The 13,310-nt window shown below is 35.9% G+C and overlaps 1 protein-coding gene and 1 long non-coding RNA gene across 2 annotated transcripts; one reads left to right on the top strand and one right to left on the bottom strand.

Annotated features, from left to right (window-relative positions):
* Positions 1–11: 11 nt before the first annotated feature.
* Positions 12–12,189, top strand: trim101 (tripartite motif containing 101). The gene is made up of 10 exons (XM_067446515.1): positions 12–386; positions 8,691–8,839; positions 10,000–10,177; positions 10,251–10,346; positions 10,463–10,696; positions 10,789–10,811; positions 10,895–11,019; positions 11,092–11,327; positions 11,706–11,798; positions 11,951–12,189. Exons 1-9 carry the CDS (start codon positions 222–224, stop codon positions 11,790–11,792), a joined length of 1,293 nt encoding a protein of 430 aa, XP_067302616.1. The 5' UTR covers positions 12–221; the 3' UTR covers positions 11,793–11,798; positions 11,951–12,189.
* LOC137078816 (uncharacterized) lies at positions 2,759–5,878 on the bottom strand. Its single transcript, XR_010905351.1, has 7 exons — positions 5,717–5,878; positions 5,533–5,642; positions 5,297–5,397; positions 4,770–4,862; positions 4,576–4,691; positions 4,346–4,440; positions 2,759–3,365 (listed from the first exon to the last, which is right to left on the bottom strand). It is a non-coding gene; the product is annotated as an uncharacterized lncRNA (long non-coding RNA).
* Positions 12,190–13,310: the final 1,121 nt, after the last annotated feature.

The raw sequence follows: 13,310 nt of genomic DNA on the forward strand, positions 1-13,310 counted from the left end.
AACCAGACACCTTCCCCTTCTAGCATATTCAAACCAACACAGGCCCCATCGTCCTGTTCAAGCACTGGGGCAGAGCGACTGCCCGCTGCCTCGAGAGACTGCAAATCCACATACGAACAGCCCAGAGACATGCAGACGGTGGCGTCTCATCTCGTCAGCTGTGGTTTCACTCTCCTAACTTAGTTTTCCAGTGAGTGTGGGGTCAGCGGGGGCACACGGCCATGTCTCTTCCACTGGATATACGCTCTGACCACAAAGACCCCTCGATGGGGACGCTGGAAAAACAACTCATCTGTCCCATTTGCCTGGACGTGTTTACGAAACCAGTCGTTATTCTGCCCTGTCTGCACAACCTCTGTCGCAAGTGTGCCAATGAACTCTACCAGGTGTGTACCATGTGTAAAGAGGATGTAGAAACATTTTGTTACCTTTATAAATTTTTTTTTTTCAAGTTTAATTTAAAAACCTTGTAACACGTTTATGCAACTTTACTCTCAGTAAACTACACTTGGTTTTATACTGCAAGTATACTTCTAAGTGAACATAAATAAATAACATCATACTTATTTATATATTATTTTTGCACTTAAGTATACCATGTTCCTATTTAATATATATATATATATTTTTTTTTGCTTTAAATATACCTCAAGTTTCACAAAAAAAAAACATTTTTTAAAACATTTCATGAGAAAAATCTAATTTTATCATATACTGCATCAGAATCGAATTCAGAATGATGATTAAAACACAGATGGAGTAGATCGAGTTCATCAACACCCCTAAATCTTTACAGTTTAACCCTTCCTGGGTCGAAAGTATACTTTATTGTTTTTAGTTACTAATGAATAAACCTCTTCTCAGGTAACCAAGGAACATGATTACAAATACATTTTCAAGCCTTTTTTAAGATGATAAAATCTCAGAATTGCATGTGGACCCTTTCCTTTGCTACATTGCACAAAAGGTTATTTAGTGGAAAAGTAGTTTTCACACTACACTTTTAAAATTGTTAAATGTTTTTTTTTTTTTTTTCATTTATGGTTATTGAAGAACCGTCACGAAACCTTTTAATTCCACACAATGGTTTTGGATTATTAAAATGTTAAAATACAATGTAAAAATTCTTTACGCTGAAATGTTCTTTGGAGATGTGATGAGGTGTCAATTTCCTTCAAAAACCACAGCCTTTTCTATGTGCTAAAATGCTATTTGTATATATTATTTGCTATAATAGATGGTTAACAACATGTAAAGTTGCTTGTACACATAAAACAGTTCCACGTGGAGTAACTGCGATGATTGTTGTAACCAGACTGCTTTCTAACGCCCTGTCATGCTAATATGTGTGCAAACCAAACAGGTGGGGATTGCAAATGTCAAAACTCAATCCCCAGCTTGAAATCTGAGGTATAAAAATAGGTGATGGCCTACATTTGATGCATTTGAGCCATCAGGGGTTTAGAGCTCATGCAGCGCACAATGGAAGTATTGATATGAGAGAGTCCTTAGTAATGCTATCCCCTGGTTTCAAAGATAGGCTTAAGCTAGTCCCAGAATTAAATGCATGTTTGAGCTGTTTTAAGTGAAAGTAACTTGCAATGAATGACATCTTCAAATCAGGGCCATTGTTTTGTCTCAAGATGCACACCAGTAATGTTTATTTCTAAGGCGCATTTATAAAAGCTACTTAAATGCCCTAACTGAACTACTAAAGCCTAATCCTGGCTTAATCTAAACCCTGTTTGTGAAACCAGATCTATATGTTTTGTCTGCATAATCCCTCTCCTTTTTTGATAAAGTTTGATACCTCACCGGTCTTCCCTTACAGTTCCTCATAAGCAAAGGTTAAAAGTCATTGGGAAGGGGGTTCAAATGAACGCTAAACACATGTTAATCTTTTCCTCTAAGAAACAGGTTTTGACAAAATTCTGAATTTAAGAATTGGTAGGAAGTTGAATTCAAATTTGATTTGGATGATTAGAGGTTGAATTTTTCTTAAAGGTGCCCTAGAATGAAAAATGGAATTAACCTTGCCATAGTGAAATAATAAGAGTTCAGTACATGGACATCACATACTGTGAGTCACAAACACCATCTACTTCTCCATCTGCCTCCTACTTCTTGTGTAAATCTCGTGTATGAAAAACACCATGGAAAAATAAGTGATTCTCAACATAACGGCAACTGTGACGCAATCACTGGGATCGTTAATATGTACGCCACCCCAACATTTGCATTTGTCCGAACATGTTCATTGTCAGGCGGAATTGACAGAGCAAAATCATCGGGACTGCAAGTAAACAAGCGGCACGCGAGGATATTGAAAACGTCAGCTCATGGACATAAATGTCACACTGTAAAAAAAAAAAAGTTGAGTCAACTTAAAAAAATAAAGCAACCAGCTGCAAAGCATTTTTGAGTTTACTCAACTTCAGTGGTTGAAGTTATGCCAAATCATTTTTGAAAGTTCACTAAACTTATTTGATTAAGTTAATTATACTTTACTCAGTAAGTCCATCTAACTACCAGTCCAACTCAAAGAAACAAGTTAGCCCAACTTCAGAGGTCTTGAAGTTCAGTAAACTCAAAAATGCTTTGCAGCTGGTTGCTTTATTTTTTTAAGTTAACTCAACTTTGTACTTTGTGTAAGTTGGTTCAACTTTGAAACCAAAAAGTTGGTTCAACTTTTTCAACTTACCAGTCCAACTCAAAGAAACAAGTTAGCACAACTTCAGGTCTTGGAGTTCAGTAAACTCAAAAATGCTTTGCAGCTGGTTGCTTTATTTTTTTAAGTTAACTCAACGTTGTACTTTTTGTAAGTTGGTTCAACTTTCTTCAAATATCTAACCCAGATACTTGTGTACCCACCACATTAAGAATCCAAATGCAGCCAGAACAAACCACACTGAAAATACAACACAATACAAAATACATTGCCATCATTACAGAAAAATTTTATTGACAATTCTGCAAAACAGCATTTTCTGTCTCCAATAGGTACATTAGAAGGTGATGAACTTCTACTCCACTCTTCAATATTTATAAACAAAAAAAGATTATGCACTAAATTAGAGAACAAATTGAAATAAATACATAAATGCTCAACCTTATGATTATCCATAAAGACTGCAGCAATTTTTTTAAGGACCAGACTCTTGCTGAGCACTGGGGGTCAAGAACATTAAACACTTTTGAAAAAAATATTTAGTAACAATTGCAGCAAAGGTATTGCACATTACCTGGTCCAATCTGCTCTTTAGTACTACAGAGAGGCACCTTATATTTGGGTTTGAGTGGATGGTGGCATCATTTTCAAAGATGGTTAAGATCCTCATCTTCTCCCTTTATTCCGGCTCTATGTCCTGCAATAGAAATAAGCATTAAATTAGGGATTTTCCAGTGGACCACAGTGTTTTCAGTGTGTTCCTAAACATGCTCATGTAACTTTATTTGAAAAGTAAAGGTGGCCCTGATTATAAAGGGTTAGTTCCTCACAAAAATGAAAATTAGACCATGATTTAATCACCCTCAAGCCATCCTAGGTGTATATAACTTTCTTTGTGTCAGAGTTATATCAGAGTTATATATTAAAAAGCGCATTTTTACCTACCCATCCATCAGCTATTCTATCCATCATATAACTGCCCCACACACAAGCGCATGTTGACTTGCATACCGTTGGAATATTTTAGTCTATACAGTTTTAAGTATGGATATTTTTCTTACACAAACACGCTACTTCGCTTGAATGAATGAATGAATGAATGATACACTTTTATGATGGATAGATGCACTTTTATGGACTTCAAAACAGAAACCACCATTCAATGCCATTATAAAGCTTTAAAGAGCCATGATATTTTTTATTTAACTCTGCGTATATGAAGAATGTCCTATACACCTAGAATGACTTCAGGGTGAACAAACCATGGGCTAATTTTCATTTTTAGTTGAACTAACCTTTTAAGCTTGTTCAAATTCAGCCATTGAACTAAAACTGATAAACATAATATATTTCCCAAGCCCAAACACTGCCACACCTGAACCTGTGCTGTTAGAAGCCATTTCAGCATTGATGTAATTACAATGCTGATTCAACAACAACTTGTTGAATTTGTGCTCTCAGATGAAATCAAACTGATCACTGAGAAAGATTCAAATATGATTTTTCAATTTAGTATTTTTTACCATGACTTTGTACCCTGCTTTCGTCTCTTTACACTTTTGGCTGACAGAGAGCAAATGATAAGTTTGTATACCTAAAAGGACCTGATAAACAGGTGAACAGGTGAAGTATTTCAGGCATGAGTGTATATGCTGATGATGACACACATCATCTTACCAGGCAAGTCTTCAGGATGTTTCCAAACTTTTCTCTTATAAACAACGGTCCCTCTGAAAGTTGTGGCCTTTCTTTGAGCAAGTACAATGGAGTGACTGAAAGACAGAAAAAACAAATATGGAACAAGTTATATCCAAGTTATATCCTAAGAGAGGCATGGGACTTAGCTTGACAGAGAGATGACACCATTCAACCTTTAATCAAACATATATCACATGCTAAACAATTACCTGATGTTCATGTTGGTCTAGTAAGAACTTCATCTCATCTCCATTCTCTGTACAACTAGATGTGTGTTCATCCAATGAAGGGAAAAGGTGCTCTCCTGTAATACTCAGCACAGACCCTGAAAAAAACAAAAACATTGTTATGACAGTAAAAATTAAGTGTACACTTTATTTAGATCTAAAAATAATAAACTCACCTGATCTTTCAAAAGGTCACATTTTTTGCACATCTGCCAGATTTTTGTCAATGCATCACTGATGTTTGATGTTGTTGCTTTTTTTCTTTTTTTCTAAACAGGACAAATACAAAAACAAACACAAAAGCAGTTACAGTGTGTTAATTTAACGCGTAGCATTACAGAAATGGAATAATACAATGTGAAAACAACCCAATGCATAGTCTTCACTGTATTAATTAAATATAAATGTATTTATAAAGATACAAAAGAGCATTAAGTGATTTTGTCTTGTTGTTTGAGTAACAACAAGACAGCAGGTACATAGATTGCTGTCCCCTTAAGAGCTAAGGCACATATCTAATACATCCTACTAAAAAATCTTGGATTCACTAAATTATTTATGTTCACTTAAGACATAACCTACTGTGTTTACGGTAATGCTACCCACTGTGAGCTTTTTGACAAAATAGACCTGATAAACAGGTGAACAGTTGAAGTATTTCAGGCATGAGTGTATATGCTGATGATGACACACATCATCTTACCAGGCAAGTCTTCAGGATGTTTCCAAAATTTTCTCTCATAAACAAAGGTCCCTCTGAAAGTTGTGGCCTTTCTTTGAGCAAGTACAATAGAGTGTATGTGACTGAAAGACAGAAAAAACAAATATGGAACAAGTTATATCCAAGTTATATCCAAAGAGAGGCATGGGACTTAGCTTGACAGAGCGATGACACCATTCAACCTTTAATCAAACATATATCACATGCTAAACAATTACCTGATGTTCAAGTTGTAAGAACTTCATCTCATCTCCATTCTCTGTACAACTAGATGTGTGTTCATCCAACGAAGGGAAAAGGTGCTCTCCTGTAATACTCAGCACAGACCCTGAAAAAAAAACTTTGTTAAAACAGTAAAAATTAAGTGTACACTTCATTTAGATCTAAAAATAATAAACTCACCTGATCTTTCAAAAGGTCACATTTTTTGCACATCTGCCAGATTTTTGTCAATGCATCACTGATGTTTGATGTTGGTGCTTTTTTTTTTTTTTTTTTCTAAACAGGACAAATACAAAAACAAACGCAAAAGCAGTTACAGTATGTTAATTTATCATGTAGCATTACAGAAATGGAATAATAAAAAGATATTACAACCCAATGCATAGTCTTCACTGTATTAATTAAATATAAATGTATTTATAAAGATACAAAAGAGCATTAAGTAATGTTGTCTTGTTGTTTGAGTAACAATATATACACAAGACGGCAGGTACTTAGATTGCTTTCACTTTAAGAGCTAAAGCACATATCAAATACATCCTACTAAAACATCTTGGATTCACTAAATTATTTATGTTCAATTAAGACATAACCTACTGTGTTTAAGGTAATGCTACCCACTGTGAGCTTTTTGACAAAATTGGGTATATGTTTCACTATCAAATTGCAATAAACACAAAAGATTAGCACTTACATGCTGTCTTTAACATTTTTAACATCATGCACGTCCTTCTTATTCTTTTCTCGTTCAAGCATGTTTCCTCACACTTGTCTAAGTTGTCAATAACGTTGAAGCTGTAACTTTTGGCGCGCGTTAATCAAAACAAAACGGTGTGCATGCGTCTTGCGGAAGAACATTGTCGTCGGAGCTACTTCTCTCTGTTTATGTCTATGAGGACGAGTCACGCCGAAAGTACTGTGCTACTCCGCATCGACGCCGACTGAGCTAAAATAGTCCCAAAATAAACATGTATTATAGGTGTAGCGTAATGATTCAAAATAAGACAAAAACACGGTTTAAAAAATGGATTCATAGAGTACTTGCTCATTGTATCTATTTCGTCAATTTTGAACATAAAAAAAGTTTATTACAAAGTGAAGCTTTAAATAGACGTTACTGTGCTACGTGTACAATCTCTAGCAAAATAGGCCTACATTTTATATAGTCTCCATTAAAAATATAGTCCATCCAGCCATACTCTAGCTGTATATGTTGATATATACCTTCAAATATTAACAGATTGCTAACAGGATCACCGAACATAACAGATAACAAACAAGATAACTAATCACCACATGCTTTAGTATGAGTTTAGTCTTTTAACATTTAACAAACAAGGTGTGCCATATATGTAGCTTAAATTATTCATAAAGCTCAAAGAAAACTTACCTCAATCAGATGAAATCCAGTCCCTTCCAAAGCGTGGTTGAAGGAGGAAACCCCGTGCAAGATACAGCACTGACATTCTGCGCATGCGCGATGACGGGAAGTTATGAATAAATTAAAACATTACGTTTTCTCAACTTACTTGTTTGTGTTCAGTGGACGACATATTAGTAAACTTGCAGTGAAAGCGTCCTTATAAGTAAACTCAACATTGTGGTCAAAAATTTGTCCACTCAACTTAAAATCTGAAACTGAGTCAACAATTTGCAAGTTGGATTTTTTACAGTGCATGTTCCAGGCTGTGCAGGGGACGTGAGGACTTTTCATACCCTTCCCAAAGACAAAAAATGTCAACAGTCATGGTTGATGTTTATAATCAGATACCGCAACAATTTAATTCAAGATCGTTTGTTTGTTCGGGCCATTTAAAGCAAGCTTCGCTCAGCGTCTTAAAGCAACACTGGGTAACTTTTGCTCTCGGGGCCCCCCTACAGTTGGGATGTAGTGTTTAATGTCCTCAACTACTATTCCTCATATGTTGGACCCTTTATTGTCTATCGACTCTTAATATAGTCTATTCTACATGTTGATCCCTTCTCAAGCTCCGGTAGTACGAGCTGTGAGTCTGAGTCCTGTATAACAACCTGCCATTGCCAAATGTGGCTTATGTAGGCTACATTTAAGGAAACCACTTGCTCACAAATATTACATGCCAATGCCATGTCACGGTGGCCCTACTGCGGGCCAGACTAGAAACCTGCTCACCGTGTATAGCTGATGATGATATAAAACAAATAGGAGTTGGCTGAAGATGTTATTATCATCATATTCTGTATTCATGTTCTGTTCACTTTCAAACGACAAAAGTGTTATGGCGTCCTGTCATCTTCGTCAAGACGTGTTTCCTTCTTAAATGTGTCATAAATGGCAGTTTAGCCATGTTTTAATTTAAAAAAAAGAGACGCTGTTGAAATCGAATCCAGATATTGCTATGAAGAAAACCATAACATTCTGGCGTGAGACTTAACATATGTTATCATATGATTTATTTATTTTTATTTTGATTAATTCAATTAATTCATTTGTCTTATAAATTCAAGCTGACATTAACCTCTCGGAATGAGTGTTGTGTCACTTTAAAACTCAATAGCAAAGTAGCTAAAAAAAGACATGATTATTCCTGAGGAATATCAAACTGTGCTTCATTGTTGAATAATTCCCTATAATTCCACAACTGTTGTTTAACCAAGCCAGTGATGGTGCTCTGATTCACACTTGGCTCATAAGCCTCAGCTGCTGAGATATTTAAGAGTATAACTATTTTAGGATGCCTGTCTCAATCTCCTCTGTTTGCAATCTCTATTCCATGCCCATGTGTGTGTTTATTAAGGCAAATATAAGTAAATGCCCATAATGTGGACTGTATTACACAGTGAGGCATGTTTACAGAATTAGGCTACATACGGGTTAACACATTTCCACAGAGCAATACTGAAAGGACACAAAGAAAAAAACTCAGATACTCGCAACTACAGAATTCAGACCATAGAGTAAAATCATCTTAACCTTGAAGTACACAGTGCACCTCACGCAGGCCACACGAGAGTCTAACAAAGTGGTGATGATGTTATTCAGTCCAGTTAACCATTCTAAATGTTTATTCTTTCTATCTTCCTTTAAAATAATTCTGTAGTGAATTAGGAAACGTGACTTTAATTGTATATGCTGCTGACAGCTGATGAACAGCATGCTGAGTAAGATGTGCAGCCATCTCTCTTCCAGGTTGGAATTGGAGGCCGTTTCCGTTGCCCTTCCTGTCGGCGTGAGGTTGTCTTGGATCGTCATGGAGTTTATGGACTGCAGCGCAATTTACTGGTGGAGAACATTATTGATGTTTACAAACAGGAGTCTGAAAGGTCAGGTCAGAAGTGTATTGAATAACTTGACGACAGATTTTTTTTGTTTTAAATAGAACAGTTTATTGAACCTTTAAAAAAACATAGTACAAAATGCATGTGTGCATGTGTTTTTGTCTAGTGTTAAACAGGCTTTTATGGCTCATATAGTAGGGAGAATGGGGATGGTTGTAACATTTTTGACCTTTCTGTTTATATCGTACTTTCAAGCCAGTGTGTTCAAAATGGTTAAAAACTAATTACAAGTGTCTGCTATCAAATGAGATAACTATTAATTTTTGCAACACAAACAGAAAATGCACGGTTTCGTTTTAAACACGAGGAGTGAAATGTTATATCTCACCCCATAGTCTGGGTTAGTTGTAACTGGTGTGAGATTTAACATTATGATATCCACCGCCGTGAAATGTAACATAATGACATAAGGATTATGACACACACAAAAAAAAAAATTAAAGCTTTGTTTTCAACACTGACTTTTCAATATAACTGACGTGTGTCACAGTCTCAGTGTTTGTCACTCTCAGTCATAATAATTAAACATATTTTTTTTAAAACTTGAATACAAACATTGTGTATGTAAGCATGTTTGTTACTGTCAGTCGTGTGTGTGTGTGTGTGTGTGTGTGTGTGTGTGTGTGTGTGTGTGTGTGTGTGTGTGTGTGTGTAGAAAATTGTAGAAATTGTTATATTAGGGACAGAGCTTGAAAACAGGACATGTCTTGGGAAAACAGGACATTTGGTCACCCTAGTGTGTGTCTATGTGTGTGTGCACAACATTAGCACTAACAACTTGCATGAAAAATATTTACACAGACATACAATAAACTGGGATTTCTGGACCTTCTGGCTAACTTTCTCCCTCAAGTGAGGGTTATTTTGGAGTACAGAATTTCAGCTCCCACCTAACCCAAAACGTTTTTTGGTAAAATAATAATAATAATCAAGTACACATAAGTTGCTTCGGTCCAGTAAGTGTTTATTAAAATCTAATAGGAAACAACTATTTCATGGCAAACTGCAACATATAACACAACCTGGAGAGAGAGATTTATTGCAATTAAAAGTAATTTTACTTTTAATTTTACACAAACAAATGGCGGTATATGGCGTATTGATCACTTTGACCTGATCTTGAATTTAAATCAGTATGTCTCCAGCTCTAGGCCTCCACCACCGAAGCCTGTTGAACAGTTTAACTGTGCAGAGCATGAAGATGAGAAGCTGAATATTTATTGCATCACGTGCCAGGTGCCCACCTGCTCTCTCTGTAAGGTGTTTGGGGCACACAAGAACTGTCAAGTAGTTCCCCTACCTGATGTTTACCAGCAGCAGAAGGTATGGTCTATTCGTGTCATCGTGTTACATCTTTACAACATTCAGAACAATTCATTCATTTGACTTCTTTTAGGCTGATCTCAGTGACAGAGTTGCTTCATTGGTTGCCACAAACGACCGTCTTCAGTCATTTGTTAATGAACTAGAGGCACTCAGCAGGAACATAGAGGTTTGTATGGCTCTTTCCAAAGAAATTACTTTCACAATGTCATGAAATGAAACATCAAAAAACATATATAAAAACAAACTGATAATCCATTAATGCTTACAATACCCGTTTGACAGGAAAACAGCAGGATTCAGAAACAGATTCTGTCTGAGAAATTTGATCGCATGTCTGCCATTCTGGAGGAACGTCGAAAGATCATGACCCAACAAATCACTTTTGAGCAGGAAGAAAAGACTGGCTGGGCCCAATCTTTACTGCAAACCTACAGTGAGCATGCAGACACAAACTCAAAGTTGATCCAGGAAGCTCAGAATGCCATAGAGGAGCCCGAGATGGCTTCTTTTGTCCAGGTGTCATATCTTTTTTGGGGGGCTCCATAATCTTCCATTTTTAATGTCAAGCATGCAGTGTTTCATATATTTATTTTATGTCTCCTTAATAGACCTCAAAAGATATTATTGAGAGGTAAGTTTTGTCTTTTTAGCAAATTTAGCATCAGTTAGATTGTATTAGTTACATTCATCTAACAATCAACAGTATATCTGAAGGGTTGGTATAGCATCTAATTGCTTCACTCTGGAAACCCTGGTTCCTGATTATGAGAACATGGATCACTACAATGTGGATTTCGATGCAGAAGAGAGAATTCTGCACCAGCTGGATTTCTTGGAGAGTGAGCATCAGAGGCTGAATAGATTAACCCTTTATTTTTACAACTGAAAAAATAATGCTGGCAACTTTACAGTTGAAGAAGAGGTGGAGGAAACACCAGATGAACCTGAGTCAGAACCTGAATCGGAACCTGAACCAGTGCTGACCCCGGAATCTGACCGTGAACCAGATCAGGATCTGAAATCAGAGGCTTCTGAGGTGACGAATCCCACACCGGAGACACTGGAGGACACTTGGGGACAAGTAGACGGCTGTGGAGACATCAGAAAAGTGTCTGTTTGTGAGAAGAATAGCTTAAGCACTTCACAGGTACATTCATTTCATAATATGCCCATCTGGTCACTGTGATTTCAGTATATTTCATTGATCCTGGAACAACATTCTTGTCTGAAATAACCCTATCTCTATCTCTACCTCTAAACCTAACCCTACTTATAACTTTTCCCTAAAATTAGAGGGGAATGATAGATGAATTACACTTATAAACACCTAACTCTGTTCGTAAGCCAAAACGTGGCATAAACTGTAAACTTGTCCCTCAAATCTGATTGGTTGATTGAAATGTTGATCCAGGAACATGATGTAGCCTATAGTGAAATCACGTTCACTGTGTGGGTCTATAATCTCACTCATTCCCAGTCATACTTCTATTGAAACATATGATACTACTTTTCCATCTTTCCTCAGGTTGTCACTCTAGTCCTTTATTTCCTGGCCTTTCTGGTCATCCTACAGCGAATATGGGGAAGCATTCAGTGTCTTATTTTTATATAGCAAAAGGTAAAGAGACACAGTATAAAGCTATTTTTAATTTGAATAATAATAACAAAGCCAAATATTTTTTATTGAAATGGAAGAAGGTTTAAGACTGGATTGGTAAAATGTCTCTATGCATTAAATACTTATATCAAATTTGACCAAATTTTCTGCAGACTGACAAACCTGTGAGCTCTGCACTAGAAGGATTGGGCCCTCCAATGGTCACCAGTGAGCCAATTCATCTCAGAGTCTCCTTCTCATGGTTCAGTGCACTTACCAATATTGACCCTTCTGCCCAAAGCAAGAATGATGACAGAATGAGGGTCATGTCACGTGGACCATCTCCTCTGTTTGGTTCTGGACAAAACCTTTGCTGTGTTTGCGCAAATAATTAAAATATAATTTCTACTTATTTTTGCTTTTGTTTTTTGTTCAATAACATGCTATCTTTTTAAAATAGTCATTTGTTAGGAGTGTCCATTTCAATATATTACCTTCAGTCTTCACCCACCTTCCACCCTATATCACTTTATAGATTTAATTGTCATGAGATAATTTTTTTTTTTTTTTTTTTTTTTAGTTAAATCCCAGAAAAGCAAAAGTTTCTGGCTTTAATAACCATCCTTTTCTCTTTTTTGGTGTTGTGTCAGTTTACATTGACTGCCTCTGCTTTGAAGTGTGTATTATGTAAAATTGAAAGAAATAGCAAATCACTACCATAGCAAACAACACGTCATCAAAGAAAAAGGAGGGGAATATATATATATATTCAATAAAAATAAGAATTGTTTTGTTTTCATGGGAACGATGCAAGATTCGCTTAACCAAATTATTTCTATTCCTGAACGAATTGTTTAAAGGATCAATTGATTCTCTGAAAAAATTCGATTCAAAATAGTTTTTTGTTCACTTATTGCACATCGCTCATGCTCTGTAGAACAGAATTGTCAGACGTATGTGATGAATATATATAAAAAACTGCATGAACTGTCCCCTTTATAACCTGCAGTTTCTGGGATTTAGTTTGTTCATGGCATGCTTCTCTTATGCTATGCTAGATTTTCCTAAAACGATACAGCAATCTTGGCCAATTGTGTTTTTCTCAGCTATTTTGTTGATTTATTATTTTTTATTGAAAATAAGCTAATTTACATACAAATTAGGCATTGAACAAATGATATATACAATTTGCAATTCTCAAAAGAGAGTCATAGAGACTGATGAAGTCTTAAATCAAGGACAAGGAAGTAAATAAGGAATTAAATAAACAAAAATTAAGTAGCCTATGAATTAAAAATACAAAATAAATTAAAAAATAATTGAAGGAACAATAATTTATGGAAAAATAAGTTGCAAGGAGCTATATTGCACTTAGATAATTGAAGACATTGGCTACTGTAGTAGCTTTTTCACTTGAAAGGGTACAAAGTGAAGCAGCAACAACTTTAAGGGCGGTTTTCAAAAATCTGCATTTATGAATTAAGTATTTAACAAGTCTTAATATGTTATTAAATAAGTAGTATTGTGAACAAT

The sequence above is a fragment of the Pseudorasbora parva genome, chromosome 6 (genome assembly GCF_024679245.1).
Source record: "Pseudorasbora parva isolate DD20220531a chromosome 6, ASM2467924v1, whole genome shotgun sequence".
NCBI classification, from domain to species: domain Eukaryota; kingdom Metazoa; phylum Chordata; class Actinopteri; order Cypriniformes; family Gobionidae; genus Pseudorasbora; species Pseudorasbora parva.